The sequence below is a fragment of the Macaca mulatta genome, chromosome 13 (genome assembly GCF_049350105.2).
Source record: "Macaca mulatta isolate MMU2019108-1 chromosome 13, T2T-MMU8v2.0, whole genome shotgun sequence".
In the NCBI taxonomy this organism is placed as follows: Eukaryota; Metazoa; Chordata; class Mammalia; order Primates; family Cercopithecidae; genus Macaca; species Macaca mulatta.
Window position 1 is genome coordinate 9,955,369 of NC_133418.1, and position 27,956 is coordinate 9,983,324.

A 27,956-nucleotide genomic window follows, 5' to 3' on the forward strand; every position below is an offset into this window, starting at 1 on the left:
TGTGTTAGAATAATCTTGGTAGATTGTGGGTAGATTGACTACAAGTTAGTAACTACTAGTTAGTATTTTTGAAATCATAAAAAGTTTTAATGATGGTCCTCATAGTCTGTGAGAGTCTGTAAGAACAAACACACACAAATCTAACCCTTCTCACCACAGCCTCTGTGCTGCCACCCTTGGCTGCCCCTCTGGTTTTGGCTGCCACCGTCTGTTGCTTAGATTTCTATCGTAGCCCCTGTCACGAGCCTCCTGCCTCCATGGTTGTTTTCCAGCCACTTCTCACTGTAGCAGCTGAGTGAAGCTTGGGAAACAAAGTCAGAATAGAGTATTTCAGAGGCTGCTTACTTAGCTCAGAGTAAAAGCCCGGGTTCTTACAGTGGCCGACACGACAGGGCCCTACTTGACTGGCCTCCCAGCCCTCCTCTCCTCCTTCTACACAGTCACTCCAAGCACACAGGCCTGTTCACTGTTTCTCCACCCTGCTCGCCTGATCCCCCCAAGAGACCTGTCACTTACTGTTTGTTCCCTGTGCCTGGAATGCCACTCCCTCATGGCCGCCCAGCTCACCCCCGCACCTTCTTCATGCCTTGACACAGCACATGACCTCTTCCTACTCCTAAAGCTCTTGCCCGGTTCTATGTCACCATATCTAACTGGCTTATTTATTCTACTTAATGTGTTTCATTGCCTCCACCATGCCACTGACTGCCTATCCCCCAAGAATATAAGCTTCATACATAGTGACAAGGATCTTTGTCTTTTTTTTTTTTTTTTGAGTTGGAGTTTCCCTCTTGTCACCCGGGCTGGCATGCAATGGCACGATCTTGGCTCACTGCAACTTCAGCCTCCTGGGTTCAAGTGATTCTTCAGCCTCAGCCTCCCGAGTAGCTGGGACTACAGGCGTCCACCACCATGCCCGGCTAATTTTTATATTTTTAGTAGAGACAGGGTTTCACCATGTTGGCCAGGCTGGTCTCGAACTACTGACCTCAGTCAGTCCCAGCCTCCCGAGTAGCTGGGACTACAGGCGTCCACCACCATGCCCGGCTAATTTTTATATTTTTAGTAGAGACAGGGTTTCACCATGTTGGCCAGGCTGGTCTCGAACTACTGACCTCAGTCAGTCCCAGCCTCCCGAGTAGCTGGGACTACAGGCGTCCACCACCATGCCCGGCTAATTTTTATATTTTTAGTAGAGACAGGGTTTCACCATGTTGGCCAGGCTGGTCTCGAACTACTGACCTCAGGTGATCCGCCCACCTCAGCCTCCCAAAGTACAGGGATTACAGGCGTGAGCCACTGTGCCTGGCCAGTTCTTTTAGTGATATTTCATCCCATGTGCAAATGCATTGCCTAGCATATAGCAGGCATTTAGTAAATACTGTTGAATAAACAGTGCTTCCCTTTCTTTTTATAAGTAAAACCCCAAAACTCAAGTAAGTTACTATGCTTGGTTGATGGGGTGTGTGTGTGTGTGTGTCTGCTGTCTGTCTGTCTGTGTGTGTCTGTGTGCACAGGCCATGAAACTATTTGATGATTACACAGTTTAGATTGTCTTTTAATTATATAGTGACATGCCCTTTGAGATGTGGTAAAATGGTGAAGCAATACAATCAGAAAGAGGGTTTTAGATAACCTATGTCCATTCCTTTGAAACACTTAAAATGGTGAAGTCTCTTAAAAGGATCTCTTTAGCACCCCTGCCCTTTTTGTTTTTGCCTCCTGAATTTAGTTCCAATAACTGCTTTCCAGTTTACATTCTCTTCATAGGACTGGGGTATAAATTCTAGCCTAAACTAACCTGTCCATATGATAAAGCTTTCTGGAATTGCTTGTTTTATTAGTCTGTCAACGTCTCGTGAAAATCTATAGTAACAACATACACAGGATCTTAAACATTTATATGACAGTGGAATCATTTTTAGAATAAAAGCTCTAATTGAGAAACGGACCCCGCCCCCCATTCACTCCCATTAGCATAATACCCTGACAGAAGGAAAGACATTTTTGGTGAGAAATTTTTATCTCCTAGTTGTTCTGACTTTTGTACTAACCTTATAGAAAGGAGAGTTGACTTCTGTGGATTTGATCTAAAATGGGATTAGGGAGCCAGCTAGTTGATGGGCTGGGTTTTTAGCATCCGAACTTGCCATTGTAGCACACTGTTAATCTGTGAATGGCCTCAGCATTGCAGGAAGCCAGGCTCTCTGCTCCAAGGGCAGAAAATCCCCTTAGAAAGCTGCCTTCTGGTGAATGAGCAACCCGTGAGAGTACAGCCCCTCTGTTCTGTTCTTCCACGTTAGCCTGCAACATCTGTGCCACAGGTCAGACTCTCTCCCTTGATTTTTAACTCTGTGCGCTAACAGGGAACCCAGATTATATTTTGGCTGTGATCCTGTTCCCGAGCTTGCATTTTGTTTTGCAGTTTGTTTTTATTGCAAAACAATTGTCCATTGAAGCTTGGGCATTATATGTAGTTCAGTATGTGTCAGAGGTTTTAGGTGATGTTTAGCACTGTGAAAATGATTTCATGGTGGGGTGAAAGAATTTTATTTCTGACTCCTCTCCCTAGTACTCTCAGGTGCTGATTGGTCTCCAAGTCTGAGTGCAAATTCTGCCTAGATGGAAACCTGCCTCTGAAAAGGGACTGCCACTATCTGTTGGTTATCTGATGGTTATCATGATGTCCTTGGGGCTCTGAAGTCCCCACCGTGTCCAGGGGGCTTTTCTCTGAGCACAGGAACCTTGTGCCAGTTTTCTTTTACCCGTGTTTCTTTTATGTCTAGACATTCCCAGACACTTTTTTTCACCCCCTAATATACCTGTGCTGTAGCAGCATGGCTGACAGGTCTTGGGAAACCAGTTCTCGAGGGTAGCTGTGTTTACTCGCCTTTGTCTATATGAGCACTGAGTTCAGGAGAAGTGTCTTCCTATGTACAACCCTCAGTAGCTTTTAAATTTTTATATTTTGGGCCGGGTGCGGTGGCTCACGCCTATAATCCCAGCACCTTGGGAAGCCGAGGTGGGTGGATCACGAGGTCAGCCTGGCCAACATGGTGAAACCCTGTCTCTACTAAAGATACAAAAATTAGCCAGGTGTGATGGCGCGTGCCTGTAATCCCAGCTACTCAGGAGGCTGAGGCAGGAGAATTGCTTGAACCCCGGAGGCGGAGCTTGCAGTGAGCTGAGATTGTGCTGTTGCACTCCAGTCTGGGTGACAGGGTGAGACTCCATCTCAAAACAAAACAAAACAAAATATATACACACACACATATGTATATATGTGTGTATATATATGTATGTATACACATACACCTTTTTATTGAAGTGAAGCATGCATACAGAAAAGTACACAAATTATAAACTCAGTAAATTTCCAAAAACTGTACATAACCCTTCAATGGACCGGCACCTAGATCAAGAAACAGAACTTTGCCACTTCTGGGGTACCCAGGAGTGCCCTCATAGGCCCCTTGCAGTCACTAACTGTTCCATGGAAGGGTGACACTGTCCCGACTTCTGTCAGCACGTATTACTTTTGCCTGTGTCTGTTCTTGATACAAATGGAACCATGTGGTACTCTGTGTCTGGCTTCTTTCAGTTAGCATTGTGTTTGTGAGGTCTACCCATGTGGCTGCTTATAGGGAGAGCTCATTTATTCTCATTGCTTTTAGTATTCTGTGGTGTCCCACTAACTTCCAAGTGAATATGTCCCTGCTGTTGATGTAATACTTGTTATGTGGCAGGTGCTGAATTGAATTGCTGCAGAGATAGAAAGGAATTTACCTAGTCTAGGAAATTCTGTGATGGATAAGAGATGCTGGGATGCAGGTTATAGGAAAATATTCACATCTATATTTCTCATAGTTTGGGCATGGTTAAATATCTACTTCTTTTCTGACTTCAAATTGTATTACCTTAATTGCAAGAGTCCTGAGAAAGAGTAGATGATGTTGCTGGCGTGTGATGACTTGGGAACTTTACTCTCTGCTATCTTTGTTGGCTTACAGAGCTTTCCCCACTATTACAGGTCTTCTGCAAAGAATTTGTGCGGTACTTCTTGGGATTCTTGTCTGGCCTGGGACTCACTGCTGCTTCCGTCTCACCCTGTTTCTGGGGCTGTCTACTTTCCTACCGACTTTGCTGCACTTGCAGCATGTCCTCCCCCTGCTCCCTTAGGGTGGTGTAGGTTTGGGGTGGATTAAAGATAGGGAGACACAGCCAAATAAAATTCCAAGCAAGCTTACGTTCTTGCCCCACCCCACCCACTATACCCTGCTCCTGTCCCCACCTTGTCCCTTACAGATGATGAAGAAAGAAATCGCTTCAGTTCTACTCATTCTTGATTTTAATGAGAAGGATGTTTTAAAAGCAAGGTCTTCGATATGACATTTTGTCATACCTAGGAGAGCAACAATAACAGCAGTAACTGCTAGGTTGAGGTAATCTGTAGTTAGGTGGTATTTCCTGGTGATGAGTCATTTTCCCCCCAGGTCCCCTGGGGATCTTTCTTTCGTGAATGAGTGAGGGAAGGTGTTTATACAAGAAAAGAGTGAATGCCTTCATTTCAGCTGTTTCACTTTTTTTTTCTTTTTGGGACGGAATCTCGCTCTGTCGCCCAGGCTGGAGTGCAGTGGCACGATCTTGGCTCACTGCAAGCTCTGTGTCCCAGGTTCAAGCACTTCTGCCTCAGCCTCCCTAGCAGCTGGGACTACAGGCATGCGCCACCACGCTCGGCTAATTTTTGTATTTTTTTTTTTTTTTAAGTAGAGATGAGGTTTCATCATATTGACCAGGATGGTGTCTAACTCCTGACCTCGTGATCCACCTGCCTTGGCCTCCCAAAGTGTTGGGATTGCAGGCGTGAGCCACTGTGCCCTGCCTCAGCTGTTTCACTTTTAATGTGCCGGGTGAACTTGCTTTTGTTCACTTACTGAAGATGCTGGGTTTTTCTCCCCCTGAAGCTAGAACTGAAGAAGACTCCCTGGTTATTTTTTCCTCCTTAAGTTGTTTAGAAAGCAGAAGAAAACTGTTTATTTGGAAAGTGACTGTGCAGATGTTTTTGTTCACAAGGGAAAGGAGGAAGAAGGCCGTTGAGATAGAGGAGATTACAATTTGGAGCTACGGTTAAAGCAGCACATCTGCCTGGGCCTGGCTGGCCCTGGTGATTCTGTGTGGTTGGGCACATGTGGAGTAGTGTTGGCTCATAGCCTCTGCAGCCTTTTTTGAGTCTGTCTTTTACCTTTCTTTTTTTTCTTTTCTTTTTTTCCAAGACCAGGGTCTCACTCTTGTCACCCAGGCTAGAGTGCAGTGGTGTGATCACAGCTCACTGCAGCCTGGAACTCCTGGACACAAACAGTTCTCCTACTTCAGCCTCTTGAGTAGCTGGGGCTACAGGTGCTTGCCACCACACCTGGCTAGTTTTTTATTTTTAAATTTTTTTAGAGATAGGGTCCCACTATGTTGCCCAGGGTAGTCTCAAACTCCTGGGCTCAAGGGCTCACGTAGTCCTCCTGCCTCGGCTTCCCAGAGTGCTAAGATTATAGGCATGAGCCACTGTTCCTGGACATCTCACCCGTATTGTAGCCCAACATGGCACTCCTGTATCATGATTTGAGGAACCGACTACCTTCACAGAAAGTGCTTTATAATGACATCAGAGTTAATAGGGTGGGGTGGGGGATGTTAGGGTAAGTGCCATTTCTGTCTCATCAGTCTCTAGACTGATGGTAACCCATATGACCAAAGGTGCTTTTCTGTATTAGTCCTTTCTCACATTGTTATAAAGAAATACCTGAGATTGGGTAATTTATAAAGAGGTTTAATTGACTCATGGTTCTGCAGGATGTGCAGGAAACAGTGGCTTCTGCTTTTGGAGAGGCCTCAGGAAGCTTTCAGTCATGTCGGAAGGCAAAGGGGAGCAGGCATCTTACATGGTAGAAGCAGGAGTGAGAGAGAGAGAGAAAGAGAAGGGGAGGGGGAGGGGGAGGGGGAGGGAGGGAAGGAAGGAAGGAAGAAAGGAGTGCTATCCACACTTTTTAAACAACCAGATCTCTTTAAACGACCAGATCTCATGAGAACTCACTGTCGCAAGGACGGTATCAAGAGGGATGGTGCTAAACCATTCATGAGAAACCCACTCCGTGATCTAGTTACCTCCCAGCAGGCCCTACCTCCAACATTGGGGATTACGATTTGACCTGAGATTTGGGCCAGGAAACATATCCAAACTGTATCACCAAAGATACTTCTTCACAGTAAAGCCCAGCAATGGAAGTTTTCTTCAGGATAAGCCCATTGCCTTACAAATGACCATCAGTTCTGGTTGTTTTCCTTGTTTTTATTTTATCGATTAGGAGGATGGGGAGAAGAATACCCATGGCTCCTTACCTTGCTGGCAGAACAGGATAACTGAAGATGAGGGCTCTGTGGTGTGGGTGCTGCCTTTGTGCAGCTTGTGCCCAGGCTCCTACACAGAGGAATGGCTAGTTTTGTGCAAGTGAGGGACCCTGCGTCTTCCTTATAGCCACAGAGCCCATGGCTGTGGGCTGCTCCTGTTTCTGACACAGCAGAATTCATAGATGCATGCTGCTTCAAGTGAGTTCATGCTGGATGGTGAATGTTTTCTTAACTTTTTGCTTTATGCTAGTTTAAAAGTTCAAGGCTTTTTTGGCCCTTTGACTTTACTGGTTACTTGTGCTTATCAGGATGGTAAGAAAATTAAAATGTATTCCCCCTGTTACACCACCCCCCAATTTAGTATACCTACAGTGGTGAATTTTATGATTTGTAAATTACAGCTCAGTGAAACTGCTGGAACAAAAAATTTAAGTGACTTTTGAAATCGTATTTCTTAATTTTTACTTTCTATGAAATATAGTTATTCCAGGGATAAAATATAGAGAAGTAAAAAGATGAAAAAAATTACACTCATAATTACATCACCTTGGCTTAACTCCTGTTAAAACATTAATGTATATATTTTTAGTTTCATTTTATGTGTATGTGTATGTGTGTGTGTATGTATGTAGATAAAGTTATTTTTTAAAAGATGGAAACGTTTTTTTCTCTAACAGTAAAATAATGTACTCATCTAGAAAACTGGAAAGTGGAAAAATATTTTCTTATAGTCTCTCCCCCCGACGTTCTGGTGTATTTCCAGTGTTTGCGGAGTAAAGCTATTTCTTATGGCTGCCATTCACTCAAGGAAAGCCCCCCAGTCAAACGTGTTTATCTGTGTGGCTGCATGTAGTTTAAAAATGAGTTTGTATTTATTTATTTATTTTAGAAAGATTTCTCCTGAATAATTCAGATGGTGAATTCCTTAATCTTGTTTAGTCTCAACTGCATACTTCGTGCAACTTTTTTCTAGTCACCACTTCATGGTACACTTCTACAACTTTGAGCTTGTAAATAGTGTGTATATATGTTATTTTCATGTAGTGATTTTTTTTCCTGTTCATACACTTTGGACAATGTGGCTTTTAGATTGTAAATTACTGAAGAACAGGCCACTGTAAATAACTTCATAATACTGTCTGTCTGAACAGACAAGCACTTTTTATTCTTAGTGTTTTTTTTTGTTGTTGGCTTACAAGATCTTGAAAGGTGGTTGCTAATCACCACCATACATATGGTGGTTTAATCAATATATTTTCCCTGATAGATGCTTCTTCAATGATACTTGTCATTGTCTTTATTATTTTAACTCATCTGAATATAAATAAAACTGAAGTTAGGGAAAGGAAGCAGCATATTACTTAGAAAAGGCCTGATGACTTTTTAAAACTTAAGTACTATTTGAAACCTCTCAATAAATTGCTTGTTTTTCATAACTTGCCTCAAGCCTTCCATCAGTTGCTTAGTTAAGGTGGTTCAGCCCCAGTACTTCTTTATTGTATCATTGTCAACATCTGTTGCTTTGTTTGTTTGGAAGGAAGATGGCCGGCTGCTGAGCCTGTCTCAAAGCTGGACTGTGACATCGTGTCTGTGGTTGATGGACACAGCTGTGCAATTTCTGTGTGTGCTTGGCAGCACTATCTTCAAAAACATCTGGTCTAAAGATGTAGTTCTCTTCTCCTGCAATTGTATGTAAATTATTTAGTGCATAATGGGATAATGCCAAGTACACTTACTTGACATGAACACATAAATGATTTAAAAGCCCAACATGATTTTCTGTGCCGACCCAAAGAGTTCAGTGAATTGGAAGATTCATTGTCTAACTGGGTGTGTGCATGTATCACTTAGTTTGGTGCCAATACATCACATGCCATGGATATGCTAATTTTCTTCATTTTAAGTGAAGGAAATGGCTGGTTTGGTATAATAGGTAGCAAAAGCAGGAGGGAAGCCTTTGGCTAAACCATCAGGGTGAATTTAGTTTGAATCAAATCTTTCAAGGATTGCTCTGTCTAAGATACATTCCTCAGCATCTCCTGTACATGTTTTTAAGGGATGTTTAGAGAAGATTCCATAGTACCACTGTGCGTTTTTTTAAATATAGGTAATTGCTGTGCATGTTTTAATGATATTTATATTATATGAATACATGTATTTAATTATATTTGCATTATATATTATGCATTTATATGTTATAATTGATTCGTACCCGTAATTAATATATAAGCAACCTCATTAGCCTCTTGCATTGGACTTGGTGAGAGGCCTCTCTAGATTGGCTCTTATTTTTATAATATCTGAAAAAATTCTCAATACCGTTTAAAAGAACAAAGGTCTGCAGGATTTGTTACTTATTATATCCCTCAGGTTTTATGATTTTCTTTCCCCCCAAGTAATTAAAGATGTCTTCAGTGAAATTTACCAGTGAAGGATCTTAGCTCTGAATAGCAAGCCCCAAATTAACCCGTTATTTACTCTGGGCTCTCAGGTGGCTTTTTTTCCTTTTAGTTTTGAGGTTTTCTTTTTAAAGGTCTAAGCCTTAGAGAACCTTAAGTTTTAAATTCATTCTTTCTTCCATTCTGTGTCTATTTTTAGTTAGAAAAACTGATAAACCCAATTAATTCTGCAAGCATAGGTTACAGTATTCTGTGCCAGTTTTTTGCCCAAGTCTTACTATTCAGGAGAAACACTAGCTGTTGAATGTGCACAAGTCTATAAGCATCCATGCACAAGCCAGTGCCTTATGCACACTGCTGATAGATTCCAGTGTGAGGCTGCCAATTTATACTGAGCCTGGCAGGAAATGAGGGCATTTTCTTGATTTCTTTTAACAGACTTGTTTTGTTTTATTAAGTTTAGTTAGTCTGGGCTCAAGAATGTGAAAATAGGGCCGAGCAAGGTGGCTCACGCCTGTAATCCCAGCACTTGGGGAGGCCGAGGCGGGTGGATCACAAGGTCGAGAGATTGAGGCCATCCTGGCCAACATGGTGAAACCCTGTCTCTACAAAAATACAAAAATTAGCTGGGCGTGGTGGCGGGTGCCAGTAGTCCCAGCTACTCGGGAGGCTGAGGCAGGAGAATCACTTGAACCTAGGAGGCAGAGGTTGCAGTGAGCCGAGATTGCACCACTGCATTCCAGCATGGCGACACAGCAAGACTCTGTCTCAGAAAAAAAAAAAAAAGAATGTGAAAGTAGTTTTGCTGGCCCGTGGGTTCTGTGGTTTCATTCTGTGTAGTGTCATTCCCTGTCTGGTTTCTTTTATGCTGGCTCTACCCAGGTTTCTTGGCTCCTCCTTGGCAGCTGCCCAAGTACACATGGAATGATCTTTCCTCACCCTCCCAGGTGTTGACTCCCCTTCTCTCTGCATTTCCTTGTCCCTGTGCTCTGCCTGCCTCTGTATCTGCATTGGCCCATGTTGTCTCTTTGACGAGTCATCTGTCTCCCTGTCCTGTCCCTTCTCGCTCTTTCCAGTGCCCCACGTGGTGTTTGCTATGAAGTGGGCCCACAGTTCATGCTTACTGAATGAATTTATACCAACGGATGGGCATGTGGATGGGGCACTTGTTAAAATCTGCCAAGGAAAGTGGCGTGGCAACTTCTTGGCCTTCATTTTTTGGGTAACAGCAGATGGTAAATTTGGCAGTCGGTATTGTCGGTTGGAGCTGGATAAGTTGAGCAGGTTCCAACATGGTAATATCCTTTGTGCTTGTGAATATGGGTTGGTAAATGGCCTTTCAAGGTCTTCACTGGAGACATTTATTTGTGTAATTTTAACTGATTTAAGTTTTTGTCTCCATCTCTGTAAGTCAATACACACTCTTGGAGGAGAAGGTACCTACCACTTGAGAGACTTTGTATGTGTTTTCATGACAACAATACATTTACTTTTTCTTTTGTGCAGAAATTTAGTTCCTCCATTACATTCAAGGTAGGTGTGTGGTAGTTCATGGTCCTCCTTTATTCTGACAACTACATTCTTTTTCCTTTGCGCACGCTTCTCTCCCCCTGCACCGTGAGAGTTCTAGTTTTAAAACAATTGCTTCAAGTTAGCCAGACTGACTGAGGGGACTCCACGCAGACTTTGCATGTGTTTTGCTTCATAGCCATTCAGAGTACAGGGAGATGATGATCACAAGACAGGGAGGACTGTGTTGTTCTTTAGGGAGTGATGTTGTCTGAATCTTTGCAGATGGAGGGTATCTGCAGTGTCTGGAGGCCTTCTTTTCATGTCTTTGGTCCAGCCACTCCTGCAGCCTCCAGTCCACCTCCTCACAGCATGCGTATGTGTCCCTGTGTACTTGCAGATAGATGGAGTAAAGATAAAGGAACACAATGGCAAGTTAATGAACTGTTTTAAGACCAAAATGACTTACTACAGCTTTATGAAATGTGTGGGTAGTAGACTGCCTTAAAGTTCTGTATAAAATGATTAATAGCAAAGAAAAAAATTGCTAATAACTTACAGTATCTTTCTGGTGATTGTTTTTAAAAATGTGCATCTTTGCCGTAAACAATTGCCATACAGTGTGCTTATGGTGCTGGATGGGGTGGTGGGATGCTCGGGGACGCTGCTGAAGTAAAAGAAGTAAGTGCGAGATAAAATAGCACCAACTTGTCTTCTAAATTTGAGGAAACCTTGTTTGCCTATTTAAATTGGATTACATTAATCCTGTATTATTGACTTCCACTATGAAGTTAGAGGTTTATTTAATGGAAAACACTTTTTTTCCTGTATATGATAAAATTTGTATTTTCAACAATAATCTTTTAAAATTACATTCAAGAGAAAAATTATTTTCTGATAAAATACGAATAGTACTCAATGTTAGTAGTAATATGTATTGTGTTCAGAGCATGTCTCAGAGCGAAAACACTAAAAAGGGAGCTGTGGCCGGGACCTGCAGCAGTGTGAGTGCCGGTGGTGGTCACTCTCCTCAGTGCTCTGGGGCGCAGTTGAGCAGTGCCAGCCTCAGCAGTTGTTCGTATTATTTCCAATCGAATCACATATTGAAGATCATTGGTTCTCTTCTCCCTCAGTCTTTTTGGTATCTTTGAATTTTTGGCATCTTTTCACATTTTTCCAAGAGAAGCACTTGCAGTTTATCATTATCTTGTATGAACAGAGGTAATGACGTACATAGTTAGGACATACATTGCTGACTGTTGTTTAGAAGAGAGGATATGGGACACATTTTTATGAGTTTCTGTGGTGGTGGAGTATAAAGCATTCAACAGGATTTTCGTCATAAGGATTACTTACATAGTGGGCTAGAACTGAATACACTGGTTTGGTTCAGAGCAGAGCTTCTCCTTGGGTTTAGTTAAGGTCGGTTTGAGTAACTAGTATAATGCAGATGGTAGCCCTGTAGAGTCAGATTTCCTCAGAGCTTTGTCAGGTGTAGTAGTTTTTCCATTGGGACTGTGAAGCTTTTGATTTTGCGTTTCTCTCATTGTCTCCCATTAGATGGTTTGATACATTTCTAAGAAGTAGAGAAAATTGAGAGGGAGAGACTTCAAATTATTTTCCTAGTTGGGGTTGAAAAGGAGGGAGGTGATGTTTAATTACTGAAGGCTTGATGACTGGTGCCACCCTATAGTTTTCTTCCACACCACAGTGTTAGGAAATGATTGACACAGGTGAGAAGCTGGGAGAAGCGTTGAGTGACCTCCAGATACAGGCTGTGACATTTTCTGCAGAGAACGTTCAGATGCAGTATGACATTGCCAAATGTATGCTTATACCTGAGTTTTGTCACCTAAATGTGTTTAAGTGAAGGGTGTCTATTAGGAATTAAAATACCTTGATTCTATTTTCTATTTTACCCAAGTCTGTGACACTTATTCATGGTCTTTTTTGAGTAACTTCTGTGGAAAGCATCTTTGAATTCTTAGAGCTAAGAGAATGGTTCTTCATATGTGGTTCCCATGAGGCTCTTCCAGAGACTTCTCCAGGGATGTGAGCTGTGATACAGAGGTCACTCCGTTGTATTTGAAGTGGAAACTGCCATTTCATAAGAAAGACAGGATCCCTTTCCAGATTCGCAAATTATCCACAACGAAGAGAATTATTTGAAAGTAACAAAATGGTAGTGCCCACACGTTGAAACTAAGGCTTTTTTCCTTGTTACCGTGTTGGCGGATTATAGCAAATTTTCCATTTTCCAGGGAGCATCAAGAGCCAGGGTGATTTTGGTTTAATATCATGACATTTGAAAGATAGCTTTCCAAGGAAAGATTTCACTGCTTTTCTCCAGGTGATCATTGTTTTTATTTTTTCTTCCTTTTTTTCTACTCACGTATGTGGTGATTCATGAAACATGTGAGAATAATACACAAGCAGGAGTTGGGGTAGCTTAAGAAGCAATAGTGGAGGAGACAGGAAGACTGAGGAAAAAGAGTAAGGTAAACCATGAAACATATCAGAATTCGGTGCTTTGCTTCTAAGGTCCTCAAGGTCAGAGTTAGAAAGTCACGGAACTGTGTAAATACTAGCCATTGACCCCGCCCTCTGAAGTCCTTGCTTCTCCAAGTAGGGTCTGTGGAATAGTTACTAGCTTCATTTTGACAGCCAATACTTTGATTCACACACAAATCAGTAAGTTGCTTATAGCAATTGAGGTCAAACAAAAATTATTTAAATGATGGGATCAAAAGTAAATTGATTTCAAACATCTTTCTTGTGGAGTTTTTCCTATATGTGACTTAAATTTTTTAAAAAAATTATGATTATATTCTTCTGTTGGTGGGAAAGTAGGAACAGATGACCTGTATGATAATGTGGGGCCTTTTACTCTGCTACTCTGGTTGAAGGGTTGAAACATCTGTAAACCCAAGTTGTTGCTTTTTAAATGCACTGGGTTCTAATTTAATGGACCAGAAAAAGCAAATTGGGTGTCAGGTTCCTTCATGGGCAGATGCCCAACAGACATAATAGTTTATACCAGTGGAGGTGTAGGTTGTAGCTTTTGTTGAGTTTTTTTTTTTTTTAATCTGTGAATTCTGTGATCAGTGTTATTCCTGGGTTAGTGTCAGATAATTTTATCCCCCCCCCCCCCCCGCCCATATGTATATGGCCCAGCTTCTTTGCATGCCTGGTAATTTTTAATTAGATTCCAGACTTTGTTAATTTTACCTTATTGGGTACTGGATATTTTATGTTTTTTATAACATACTTGACCTTTGTTCTGGGATGAAGCTAGTTCTTGGGAACAGTTTGATCCTTTGAAGATTTTATTTGGGGATTGTCACATCATGTAGTCTAGGTTTATTTGGCCCCACTGTCGAGGCCAGAGTCTCCTGAATCCTGTGAATGATGAGTTTTTCCAGTCTAGCCAACGGCAGGAGGCACTGCTTCCCATCTGTTTGAGCACTGGGTACTATTCTGAGGAATCCTTTGGGATCAGGCTCTTTCCCTTACCTCAGGTGGTTTCCTCATGGGGATGTGTTGATAGTGTGCTACTGAGTCTTCTAGGGGGAATTGCTTGTTCTCTGTGCAGCTGTCTCCTTTCTCCTCAACTCAGAGACTCCTCTGGGCGCCGTTTAGGTTTCCTTTCCCTTTGCTGCAGCTTGGAGTCCTTCTCAGGGCAGTAAGCTGAAGTCTGCATGTGTTTCCCAACTCTCAGGGTCACTGTCCTTATGGCCTGAAGTCTTCTAAGCGCTTTCATATGTTTTGTCTAATTTTAGTTGTTCAGGTGGCAGGATAAATCATCTGTCCTTGATGCTTTATTTTGGCCAGGAGCCGAAGTTCCCTTCATTCTTTTTTATTGAAGACACATTTTGTCAAATATGTAAGCAGGAGCTCTGGTACCTGTGAGTGCGTGGACGAATCCAGCATGAAGTGCAGAAACACTATTGCTTATCACACCCTCCTTCAGAGCTGTGCTCCTTGTTGCCATTCCTTTCTTGGACCCGTTTTTAAGGTTTTAGACAACACTCTATTCAATGTGTATTGTACTCTTTCCCTCCTTGCGCTGTGGGAAGCTTCATGGGGTTTGCCACTGGGTTAGGAAGAGGTATGAATAGACTGAGGCAAGATTCTCCTCAAGGGACCTTGTGGCAGGTCAGGAAAGTGAAGACAGAGGATGGTAAGTGCTCCACCTACCTTCTCCTTTTGCTCCAGGAATGACTTAAGTCTGGAAGGAGCCAATAGTAAGAAGTTGCGTATCCGGATTGGTACGTCATAGCAAACAGGAAGAAGTGACCATGAGGCTAAGGTCAGAGCCTTGTGGTGCCACTGACCCAGTTGAAGGCAGTTTAAACAGCCAGGCTGTAGTTCTTCAGGCTCTCCTAGGCCTCCCTGCACAACTGACCATTGGTGTCAGCGGCCCAAGCAGAGAAACTGGTGGTGGCCCTCGAGCAGCAAGGAGGGGAGAGGACCCTCAGTCCAAGGACAGAAGGAGATGGACTGTGTGAGTTGCCAGAAAGCTCATTTTGAATTCTTTGGGGGCTAGACTTTTCTATCCTAAAGTCTTATTTATTTATTTATTTTTTCCAAATTAGGAAAATAGTATATGACAATTGTAGAAAATTAGGCTATAATCTAGAGATAATATTTGGTAGCATTTCTCCCCTCCTCCTCAATGCATTCATTTAAACTGAGTACTAGTATGAACTATTTCAAGTATATTCTTGAAGACACTTGTACCCATGGTATTTTGTCTATAGATTAGGGCTCGACAGGGTCAACTGTCAGGATTCCTGGATGTTGATGACCTGAAGCTTTGGAAAGATCTAATAGTTTCTTTTAGATCCTAGAGGAAATAGTGGTCCGACTTGAATTTATTGTTTGAGTGATATCACCATGTTCGTTATTTGCCATGTGGTGCTTTTTGGTGGGGGTTTGTCCTTCTTGTGGGTTATTCAGGCAAGCATCAGTCTCCCAAAGTTATTGATGGACAAGTGATGCAGAGGAGAATAGAATGAACTATATTCACTATCTGAAGTCCTCCCCACCCCCATCCATCCAGGTGAATGGTGTCATTGTGTAGTTGTCTTCTATATCACATTATTTTTAGATACCAGCTGAGTAGTGCAGTCTCATTGAAAGATTCAGCAGGTGGCACTTTGTAGAAGATGGAGGGATCCAGAGTGCGCGCTGGGGGCTTTGCTGTGTGTAGTAGAAATTCTGTGTTGTGCTTTCCATGGAGAACAGGGTGGGTCTGGGGCTTCAGGCCATGGCATGCTGGGTTTGGAATCCCAGAACTAGCTCATTGGTTCAGTAGCAGAACTAGAAAGAGGATGCATTTTGGTTTGAAATGTGCTCACGACAGACAGTGCTTTTTCTTGAGCAGGCTGTCGTGAGTGTCTGATTTCCATTTTAGTTATGTTAATTTTGTAATTTTTCCGTCGGTTTTTATTGAGACTGATCTTGCAGGGGGGAGCGGATTAATTTTAAGGAACATGTAATTTCTTCCTTTGATCAGATCCTATAGCCTTAATTTTGTTCTGGGATCTTTCCTGTGTAGTTATATTCATCTATGATTAGTTGAATAGTCAGTGAATTTAAGTTGTAATGTGATGTGCCTGTTTGAGGGAAAAAAATGGATTAATTCTGTGCTGCTTTCATTGGTGTGGTACTGAATAATACTCTTAGATGTAGTGGGATTTACCAGGTAAAAAGTGATCTGTTCTCATTTTTCTACCCGTTCACAGTCACATAAAGAAAAGATTCAGTAGTAGTTGACAAAAACAAACTTGTAAACTGGTTTTTAAAAACAGTTATGTTCATTTGTACATTTTGGTGCTGAAATCTTCCAGAGATGTATCTCATTTTATCAGTCCTCTCTCCAGCTAACATAGAGTGGTCAGTCAGTTGCTTTTTTCTTTTATCCAGCTGTCGCCGAGTCTACTTTTAACTCTGTAAAGAGGGTATGCCAGGTGAAAGGTTTCATTTCACCTGGCAGATGCTCAGAACATTTCCCAGTCCTCTTGGATTCCAGTTAGCTTATCTGAAGTCTGCCTGTCTCTCCTCACATAGTTACTACCATTGATGGAATGAGAAAAAATTTAGGTTACAAGTTTGAACAGCATTTTAAGGGGTCATTAAAAAACAACAGAACACTCATACCATGCACTCCTGTGTGCTCAGATGGTGGAGTGGTAGGGCTTGTCATATGACAAACCCATGGCTGCTTGTGAAAATTACTTCTTTGCAGATGTTCCCTGCCCCACCCCCACCCTCTGACAGCCTGCAAGGCGACTCAAAACTCATCTCCTAGTCAGGTCCTAGCCTGAGACAAAGGCCTTTTCTCTGAGAGTTTGCTTCCACTGGTTAAAGTCCAAAATGCTAATTGGCATCAGCTGCATTAAATCACTAAGCGGGGGCTAGCAGCTGCCACACCATTTGAGTAACCAGGAGGGGGACCTTTTTTCCCTTACTAAAAAGGCGTCTCTCTCAAGTTACTCTTGATTTTGTTTTTCATTTGTTTATACTTGTGACCTGCTAAAGAAGAGCATGGAGGACACAGTAGTTTGGACTCTGCCTGGACACATGGAATATATAAACTTCCTCTATGTAGTTTTGCCAACTCAACTTTATGTATGGGATTTTTTGTTGTTTCTAAATTTCAATTTTAGCTGGCCGCAGTCTGTTTTCTCCTGTATCTTTCCAGGCCACATGGAGTGTTTGTTTTTGGTGGTGCTCATGGTGGTGGTGGTATGTATGTATGTACTTAAGTGTTGGGATGCAACCACCAAACATGTGTTTAATAACCGAAAGGAGACTGAAACTCAGAAGTTGATTCATTATGACCCTACTCTAAAGACAACATAAAATACTGTATAATAAGCATTAGTCATAATTAGATTTCCAGTTGTAGCTGGCTCATAGCCATTGGTAGATTCTGTATTTCTAGTAGTGTTTTTTTTCTCCAAGTGGGCACGCATAATTGGACAGTAAATGACAATTAGTGGTGCTAACTACCTTTTTATTTTATAAGATGTGTAATAGTCATCTATTTTAAAATCATAAAATCAAGAGAGGAAATGTTCAAAGTATATATGAACTTGATCCTAAAACAGTAATTTGAGGGGATAGTATTATTTCCCTGCAATGTATTTTGTAGTTCATTTTTGTATGCTTCCAGGATTTGACTATTTCAGACCTGGGAAATATTCTGGCAGGTGACATTGATGGGATCACTGTATTTCTGGGTGATATTTGGGTGTTTCCGTCATATTAGAAAAACTATTGCCAGACTTGATTGTATTTTAGTTGTTCATCTAAATCATTGATTCTGAGATGCAACCCAGTTTTGAAGGTGTTAGAGTGTGTACTTTATGGTTGACTGCTTCATGGTTTCATGACATAAAATAGTGGTGGGCTGCATTCAAGGGCACTTCAGATTCAGTGAAATACATGGTCCCATGGTAATCTGCCACCAGTATTTACCAATGTGCCTATTCAGGAGTTTTCACACCACTGGACAGTATGGAATTTAAGCCTATGAGAACTTTAAAATGTGTGCTTGATTTTTAACTCGGTGAGCTGTGAAAATATCGAGTGCTCTTGACTCTTTATTACACAGTGGTGAACAGGTTAGATCCTGGAAGACATTGGTTTGTGTCACTAAAAGGAAAAAATATAAATGGAACCTAGTGGAAATATTTTATAATTCTTAATTATTGCTCAGGAAGCCTTTCATGGGAGAATCATAGGTAGCATTTCTTTCTGTCAAGAAGTGGAAGCTACTGGCAGAGCGTGATAGGGAACAACGGCCCTGGAAATAGTTTAGCCACTGCAGGGAGTGGAGGTAGGCAAAGGTAAGGGTTGGATTGCTGAAATGAGTCTGGACAGTCCAGTAAAATTCACTACTGTATGAAGTTCTTATTACAGGAACAAAGTTAAAGTCAATATTTGGATTTTCCCCTATTCTAGTTCAACGTAAGATTAGACGAATGGCTAACTAGAATAACCAATGTTGTCTTGTTTCTGTGTAGTTTTTATACCCCATGTCCTTACAGATTTACTGACTTTTGGATAAAAGGAGAAAAACGGTTAGTTCGCTTTCTGGTCACCCAGCTGCAGTTCAGTGTACGGAAAATGGGATGTTTGGCTTTTTAGAGCACATTAACCATGGACCTTATCCTGGGAGTGACACCACATGCCTTTTCAGTGGGCCCTGTTTACAGCCACTACCCTGTGCCAACTCTTTTCAGGAGCCTACCTGTCTTGACAAGCCTCATTAGGGCTGTCCCAGGCCACTCACTGCTTGGTCAGGAGGCCTCTCGGAAACCCTCAGATAGCACTGGGAGTGAGTTGTGGTGAGTCAGGAGGGAGCAGGCTCGATGTGCCCCCATGCCAGCAAGCCCTGGTCACTACTGCTCATCATACTGTACATGTTGATCTGTGTGTGCAGAGAGCACAAGATAAAACTTTTGAGGCGTTAGGTTTCCTACTTTTATTTGGGGCATGCTTCCTCATGTTCTATGGAATAAACATTGTTACCCTTTTCTGTTTTAGAATGAAGTTCCTTTGAAGCAAGGTCTCAAATAGAAGTGTTTCTCTGTTTTACTAGCTAGTCTAAACACTGGTTTTGTGTAGAATTAAGATGGTTATCTACTATTGAGTATCTCATTTTTCTTTGCTGCTTTCAACATGGCCATATTTAAATCTCAGATAGAAATTATACCTATTTGGTAGGACTTTGCAGGGTTTGAAGGAGAATTATTATATCAACTCTATTGGGTCATGTGACTGCTGCCATATTTGTAGTCATCTATCAAAGTCACATGACAAGTGTGCCTGTAGAATATATAGTTGTGCATCACTTAACAGTGGGGTTATGTTCTCAGAAATGCATCATTCATTAGGCAGTTTTGCTGTTGTCCATCATCAAAGTGTGTTTATGTAAACCTAGATGGTACACATGGGCTACCTGGTATGGCCTATTGCTCCCAGGCTGCAGACATGTACAACGTGCTACTGTACTGAATAGTGTAGGCAATTGAAAAATAATAGCAAATAGTTGTGTATCTAAACATAGAAAAGAGATTGTCAAAATATGTTATAAAAGATAAAAAATGGTACTTTCCGCATAGAGCTCTGAACATTAATGGAGCTTACAGGGCTGGAGGTTGCTCTGGGTGAGTCAGTGAGTGGTGAGTGAATGTGAGGGCCTAGGACTACTGTACACTACTCTAGACTTCATAAGCATTGTACACTTAGGATACACTAAATTTGTAAAAAATATACTTTCTTCAGTAATAACTGTAGGTTACTGTAATTTTTATTTTATAAAACTTTTAGGTACTTTTGTAATAACACTTAGCTTAAGAAACATTGCATAGCTGTACTAAAATATTTTCTTTTTAAAAATCTTCGTAAGCTTTTTTTCTGTCTTTTCTAACTTTTTAAACATTTTGGTAAAAAATGAAGACAGAAACACACACGTTAGCTTAGGCCTGCACATGGTCAGGCTCATCAATATCTGTCTTCCACCTCCACACCTTGTCCCAGTAGAAGGTCTTCAAGCCAGTAGCACACATAGAACTGTCATTTCCTATAATAACAATGCCTTCTTAGGGATACCTCCTGAAGGATCTGCCTGAGGCTGTTGTAAGTTCACTTTTTTTGTTGTTTAAATAGGAGTACACTTTAATACAACAATAGAAGTGTAGTAAACAAACCACTAACATAGTCATTTATTAAGTATTATGTACTATACATAACTATATGTGCAATAATTTTATACAACCGGCCATGCGACAGATTAGTTTAGCATCACCACAAGCAATGTCAGTAGGTGATGGGAATTTTTCAGCTTCATTTATTAATTTTATGGGTTCATTGTTGTATTTGCAGTCCTTTGTTGACTAAGATGTTATGTAGTGCATGACTGTATTATAATACTCTAGCGTTTATATTTCAGAACCAAGCTGTAAAGCTGCCATCTTGAGAATTACTATTCTAAGATGACTACATGTCTTGTTATACATTTGTTTTCTAAAGCAGTAATGTATAACTGAAGTTTGTATTTTAAAAATTGTTTTTCCCATCTGATCTCATTAATATCTAATTAATGATGTCACAGCTTTTAAAGTATAACAATTTGCAAATCAAACTTCCTTTAGGCTTGTAAGGCCTTAAGAGTGGTTCTAGAGGTGCTAGACTGAAGCAGTAAGTAGCAGTAAGTAGGGTTCTTCCAAGTTGTGTGTAAGTGCATGCAAACACACACACACAACACACACACACGCATGTACATCTAGGCTACTCAGAGCCCCTACTCTTACCTGGAGAGAGAAGGACATCAAGTTATGAGTGGGATGGTTGTGTCAGTGTAGAAAAGTAAGGACATTTTAGGGGACTTAGTCATCTCTTCCTTTTGAAAATGTATGTGCAGTATAGGGGATTCTAGAGATCTGGTCATCAGATTTCTCCCGATCTTAAATACTGTGCTTTTCTAATCAAGGATGATTTTCCCTTTCCTGCACAGTTCCTGTTCTTTCTCACTTTAACTCTGCTTTCCCTTCATTCTGTGCTAACTACAAATCTTCCTTAGCCTGACTCTTCTCAGATAGTATGTCACGTGCATATAACAAGGAACAGAGTGTCTACCTGGCTGGTGTGCACAGCTTCTTCTCCAGGTTTATGTGAGAGATAGGTGGAGATCACAGACTTCCCAGCCTTTGTCATTCACAAGGGCAACTTATTTTTATTTTCCAGACTTGTGTCACTATCTGTTTCCTTCATTCCCCACCCTAATCTTCTCACACAAACTCTGGGTTTCTTCCTCTGCTCATCTTACTTCAGTAAACCAAGATGCTAGGAGAGGAGCCAAGTCTGAAACAATGTGCTCAGTGATGTTTTGTTCCTGGGACCCACTGGACTCAGCTGAACCTCTTCCCGTTAGTGGGTTCTCACTGAGCACACCGTCACAGACTGCACCTCCAGCCTGCATTCATGTATTCAGTACTCTGCCCTGGCTTCACTAGAGGGTGCTGTCTTGCAGGGTTGTTCGAGGTAAACGTTTTCTGGACTTAACGGACCAGATGATCTATATTTGCAAAGGAAACAGACTTTCCAAGTGATAAGTTCAAATAGTATCAGTCATTTCCCTTTTTTGGTCCCATTTTTACAGCTGAACAAACCGAGGCTCAGAGAAGTGGAGTGCATTTCCAGAGGTCACAGTTAGTGGGAGAACTGGCCAGGCAGCCCCCTCGCACTGTCCCTGCAGCTCTCCGTGTCTGTCTTTACCTCCTATGCATCACGTCCTATAATCACACTTCAAAGGATGAGTCCTCTAAGATTCCTGTTCTTGGCATAAGGATAAAGTGAATGCATATGTGCCTCTGCTCCTGGAGGGTGGGAAACGTGTGTTCCTTTCCTTATTGTATGTGGTGTGGGAGAAGTAAAGTCATGCACATCATTCAGTAGCCACACATTTTATTTTTATTTTTTCTTAAGGATGAAGAGGAAGAAATCAAACTGGAGATAAATATGCTAAAGAAATACTCTCATCACAGAAATATTGCAACATATTATGGTGCTTTCATCAAAAAGAGCCCTCCAGGACATGATGACCAACTCTGGGTAGGTGGATGTTTCCTGAGCATTTGTGGGCGTTCCGTTTGCTTGAATTGTAAGGGCGTGGCGGGGGTGGGGGCTGGGGGGAAGGGAGGGAAGAAAAACCATGAAGAGGAGCAGTAAGTAGCTGGCAGATTCTAAAGGCTTCCTTGGCCGGTGTCTCTGGGTTGACTATATGCTGGTTGTTTATTGTGATATTGATTTCACATTGCATGGAAAAAAGTTAACTTTGTGTTTCAGGAATAAAATGGCAGCATCTAGAAGGAATGTGATCAAATAGCAAGGAAATTAGGAGCTTGAAAGCAATACAATAAAAACTTTATTTATGGGAACAAAACTAATTTGAAAGCCCAGCAAATTGAGCTTACCACTTGGAAATGAGAGACAGATCTCAAGAAACAAACTTCTGTCAGTAGCTTATCAATAGTATTTTTTTTTTTTTTTTTTTTGAGACGGAGTCTCGCTGTGTCGCCCAGGCTGGGGTGCAGTGGCGCGATCTCGGCTCACTGCAAGCTCCGCCTCCTGGGTTCACGCCATTCTCCTGCCTCAGCCTCCGAGTAGATGGGACTACAGGCGCCCGCCACCACGCCCGGCTAGTTTTTTGTATTTTTAGTAGAGACGGGGTTTCACCATGTTAGCCAGGGATGGTCTCGATCTCCTGACCTCGTGATCCACCCGCCTCGGCCTCCCAAAGTGCTGGGATTACAGGCTTGAGCCACCGCGCCCGGCCTTGCTTATCAATAGTATTAATGATAATAGTTAATTAAATTACAGGGAAATTTCTGGAATTGACACATTCAACCTTATCTCTTTTTGAACACATTTATATTCAAGATAATGACCTGGAGATACCATCAGATCTGTGGCTATCACATTATTTAAACTTGCAAAGCAGGAAGATAGATGAATACTTTTTGTATCAGTATTTTTAAAGGGCCGTTACAGAAAACATCTGCAAAATTAAATAGAAGGGATAAAGTTTACTCTGTTACCATTGCCCAAATCAGGTCACAGTTAAAATTTTAGAACAGTTCAGTTCGGTTTATTTTCTGGGTACTTTAAACATACCGTTGTGATCATATTGTTCAAACATTCAGATACTGTAAATATTGTATTAAAAATTGTATAACTGCTTAAAAATACTATTTTTTATTCATATTAGACCCAGTTAATATAAAATATAATAGTTTGAGGATCATAATGTGAAAAATAGAATGTTTTTGAGGCAAAATGGAAAAGAATGTTAGGGAATATTTGAGTCAGATATTTGATAATTGGGCAGTGATGAGGAGCAAAGTGGTCTTCCTGTGCCCACGTGCTTCTGAGAGAGAATGAGCACTTCAGAATTGCTGTGCTTGGGTGTGCCGTAGAATACCAGACACTCACAGTCTGCTGGACCAAATACGTAGAGCGAATACATGGGACCGTGAAATGAGCTTTCAGTTCTTTAGGTGCCTCCAAATTATTATGAGTTATTTAGGAGCATCACGTTTCCAGGTCTTTAGAATAAAGAGATGGCATGGTGGTTAAACTGGTTTTCCCAATTTCTCCAAGATGTGTTACTCACCTTGTGTCTTGTCTGCCCTATAGCTTGTTATGGAGTTCTGTGGGGCTGGGTCCATTACAGACCTTGTGAAGAACACCAAAGGGAACACACTCAAAGAAGACTGGATCGCTTACATCTCCAGAGAAATCCTGAGGGTGAGGAAAGTGGGTGGCTACAGTGCTCCAACCCATGATCCTGTGCTTCCATTTTCATTTTCCCAGCCCCAAGTACTTCTTTGCATTACTTATACATATATAGATTATTCTCTTTGACAGCCAAGGATTCTGTATATCTAGCTAGCTTTGATAATTTTAAGCTACATCATGATTTGACTCTGGCAAGTATGTAAAGAAGGTTGACTTAAATAAAAAAAGCATTTCTGTATTTCCCTGAATTTACTTTCCATGGCATCATGACATACCTATTGGCAGCTTTCCTTTGAGTTAAAAGGAAATCAGAGTGGAAGGGAAGAAAAATAATCTCCAACTATTGTTTTTAAAGGAATTCTGTGTATAAGCTTATAAATAAATACTAATGGTGCTGAATGCTGGTTTTCAAAATCACCTTGAAGACTTTGGTGTTAGCTACTAGAATCTGTTACAATATTTATGAAGAAAAGTTAGAATGTTTAATATTATTGACAGCCATTTGGAAAGCTGGCTAAATATCTTAGAGTAAGTTTCTGAACTACTATTTTAGCAGCTTTTAAATGTTTCTTTTGAGTAGTAAAGCCATGTTGACGGCACAGGCAGAGGGTTTCTAGGATTTCGTATTTGAGCAGTGCATGTAGGATATTACCAGTGGGTCTCTTCCTTCATTTGGCTATCACAGTTTTTCTCTCTACTTCATCCCTGAATTACACACAGACATTACTTGGTTGCATTTCATTTACCTCCCACATTGAAAAAAAAAGATTGTGAAGTTAAATTGAAGCCCAATTCTTATGCTTCCCCCACTAATAAAAAAACTTAAAAGTAATGAATAAGTTATTTTAATTTTTTTAATAAGTAAAGTTATCCCACTTTTTATATGTAAGATTCATAGAGGATTGCAGGTTTAAAAACTGCCATCTAGACTTCCTAGAGAAACGTTTAATTTTTTTTTTAAATTTAGATATTTATGTAGTCCTTGAAAAGAGGCAATTCCCCTAAGAAGACTAGTTGTGGGGGGTGGGGTAGGGTGACAGGAGAACCATCTTTTTATAAACACTTGCAAATGTCATTAAAATATCAGGATCTTTTATGAGTATTACAGAAAGCAGAGCCTAAATGTGGGAAACTTTCCTCCCTATACTACTGTAAAGGAAGTCAGGTACTGGGCCAGGTGGATTTCTTCTATTAGTAACTAAAACTCTTTAGCGTGGTAGGCAGGATAGAACATTGGTTGAGTGGTTGGAGACTAGCATAAGTCATACCTGGGTTTGAGTCCTGCCTCTGCTGCTTACCTATAGCACACCCTATGTTATTCAACTTTCAGGACTTATTTTCTCCTCGTCTATACATTTTAGATACCAACCTTTTGAAATTACTTTTGTTAGGAGAATTCAATGAGTTAGTGTATATTAATCATTTAATGTAACATTTGGATACATAGCTACCTATCAGTGACTATTAACTGTTGTCATTATTCTTTGTTTTAAACACCCACTCTCCTGCCATACACATCCCCACCTGCGCACCCACGCCCCTACCTTTCTTATATAGATATCTCAAGCAGAGAAGTAGCTTTTAGCTTAATGTCCTAGGCATCAAATGTATTTCAGCCTTCAAAGACAAATGTGTTTCTATACCCAGGCAAGCGTTGTTTACCTATCATATGTAACATGTACATTTAGCCATTTTACCATCAATAATCTCCAGTAACATTTAAAAAAAGCCAAAGTTGTTTGACGCCTCTAAGCCAGCTTGAGTGTGACATGTGAATGAACATCTTTTTGAGACACAGGAAATCTTTTTCACCTCACTGGGCATCTGAAACACGAGCTGCCTTCGCCTACATTTCATCTAGAATGGGAATTTTTCCTTGTGACAAAAGTTTCAATTAACTAAAAACAAGCAAATGCCTCAGGGAGAGTTCGTGTGTCATGCAGTAGTGCGTGTTCATTATAGGGGTTACTAAGAGTTGGCTTTGGTAAAGAGAAGGCAAGATGATAAGCTGGAGGTAAGGCCTCATGAGAAAGGAATGCAGCCACCCCCAGAGAGATAAGCTGTGTTCTCAAAGACGGTTGGGGTTAGACAGTTTCTGTGGTGGCAAAACCTTTCCTCATTTCTCACTAGATGTTGGATTTAGACATTATGATCATTATGATCAGACCCTTTGAATGGTGAGGGTCCTAAGCAGGTAGGCCGCAGCCAATAGAGAAGTGCTTTTTGGAGCCAGCACACTGTTACCCTCTGGACCACAAGGCTTAGCAGCAAGGCCAGCATGTTCTTTTCAGCCCACTTCCGTGTTTACATTCTACATGGCAGTATCTTCATATTGAACATGGGAACTTAGAGCTTTCACTAACCAATGCTGTATGACAGCCTTTGACTGCTCTTTTGTTCCGTGACCATGCATGATAGAGAGTTTAGAGGAAAATGTTTCCTGGTTTAGAAACATGGATGCATTTGCTCAAGGATAGTGCTTCACTGAGTGTTTGGACTTGGCGTCTCTGCTAAGGAAGAATAATTGTGGCCTGATTTCTGGTATGGGACTAGTTGAACACACATACACTCCCAGGTACTTAATGGCAGAAAAAGGTTCTTTTTTTCCAAATAATCATATAACATTGTTGCAGAGCTATTAGATACACTTAATTCCCTGTAGAAGCAGTGATCCTGTAGCAGTATAGACAGGAAAACAGGCATTGTTCCATACATTTATTGCTGGTAATGAACAAGAGTGCATGCAAGCCACATTTGTGTGACAAGATGTGGGTGCTTATGTTTGTTGTTAAGATAGTTCTGTAAAAGTTTAAGAAGAGGTTGGCAAGTTAGAAAACAAAAATGAACTGAAGTAATAGAAATAGGAATTACGAAGAATTGGGGAACTTAGCTTTTGTGTCTCTCCTTTTGCTATTTGAAGTTATACCATGCTGAGAGGAGGTACTTTGTTCCTAACTATAGCAATAAGGTACCATATATTTTTAGTGCTTTTTTCTCTAGTCAGTGCTTTGTGGTATAATACCGCACATCCTGTGTTGTGAAAAATAAACAGAGCTGTCAAATAAGCTTTGCTCTGTTTCCTAGACAGACCAGTAAATGAATGTTTAGAAACCCCCTATGTTAGAAAAATTAGTATTCTAGAGGAGCTGTTGTATTTAATTCATATCTTACAAAGTAATGATAACAATAAAACCCCATGAAAAAAGAATAAACAGGAAAAAAATCAAATAACCCTTACTTATAATCTGCCCTTTTTGGATTGAGACATTTTAGAGTAAATAGGTTGCTTGTATCTTAAGGAGGTGAGCTGTATATTTGGCTTCTCTAGCTAAGGACAGAATAAGTAAATGAGTTGTGAGAATGATGCATTACTGTCTCTTGGACCATATTTGGATGCAACATGTGTTTTTGTTCTTCCACCACCTCTTGTAAGAGACAAGCTTTTGGGCCTCATTCCAGATACAAGGTCATCAAAAAGTGTTATATGCCCAGTAGGTTTGTTTCCTTGGGAAAGAAAGATATTTTATTTGAACACAAGGCTCTTTTTGACAGCACAATCATTTTATGCTTGGGATGGAGGTGGGATTGATCAGCACTTAGCAGTTTGTCACTGTGCAGTGGGAAGGCTAGCCAGTGTTAAAGAGCCAGATTTCAAAGCCCTCTCTTGCCCTTTGCTTTTCCCCTGAGATGTGTCTAGTTCAAATATGCCCACGGGGTCACCCTCTAGACATTTAGCGTGGGAAAGGAACCACCCTGTACACAAATAGCACAAATTATAGCAGAGAAACTGCAGATGGTAATCTGCAGTGTATCTTAAAGGCACAGCTAGAAGTGGTCATGTTGCTCACACGGGGAACCTAACCCACTGGGAATGTGGCGGGGGCGGGGGGGACTTCTTTCTATGTGTGTGGTAGTATTGGTGCTGTCTTCCTGGGAATGCACTAAGAGTGAAGTTAATGTTCATGAGCTCACAAACACCGTTGGTCCACATGTGTACTTTCTTATAAAAGGTGTGTTCCTGGCTGTTTACTTATAGTCACAGAAAACTAAAATTCAGGCCTGTCTTTCCTATTCAGGGACTGGCACATCTTCACATTCATCACGTGATTCACCGGGATATCAAGGGCCAGAATGTGTTGCTGACTGAGAATGCAGAGGTGAAACTTGGTATGTAATGGATGTGCGGCGTGATCTCGTAATTGCACCTGGCACAAGCCAGCTGCACTCCCAGTTCTGCTTCCATCTAGCTAAAAGTTCAGTCTGTTACCCATGTTTTCTATTTCTGTTCTTAAGAATGTGGGAACCGAGCATATTGCTTAGCCTGGCTCCAGCCTCCCC

At 41.2% G+C, this 27,956-nt stretch overlaps 1 protein-coding gene across 50 annotated transcripts in view; it reads left to right on the top strand.

Moving 5' to 3' along the window:
- Positions 1-27,956, top strand: part of MAP4K4 (mitogen-activated protein kinase kinase kinase kinase 4) — a 192,506-nt gene that overhangs the window by 100,100 nt on the left and 64,450 nt on the right. For all 50 annotated transcript variants that reach the window (XM_077958876.1, XM_015112995.3, XM_077958877.1 and 47 more), the window contains 3 exons: positions 21,807-21,932; positions 23,517-23,627; positions 27,695-27,785. In XM_077958876.1, the coding sequence (XP_077815002.1) occupies positions 21,807-21,932; positions 23,517-23,627; positions 27,695-27,785 (328 nt within the window). The remainder of the gene's footprint in view (positions 1-21,806; positions 21,933-23,516; positions 23,628-27,694; positions 27,786-27,956) is intronic.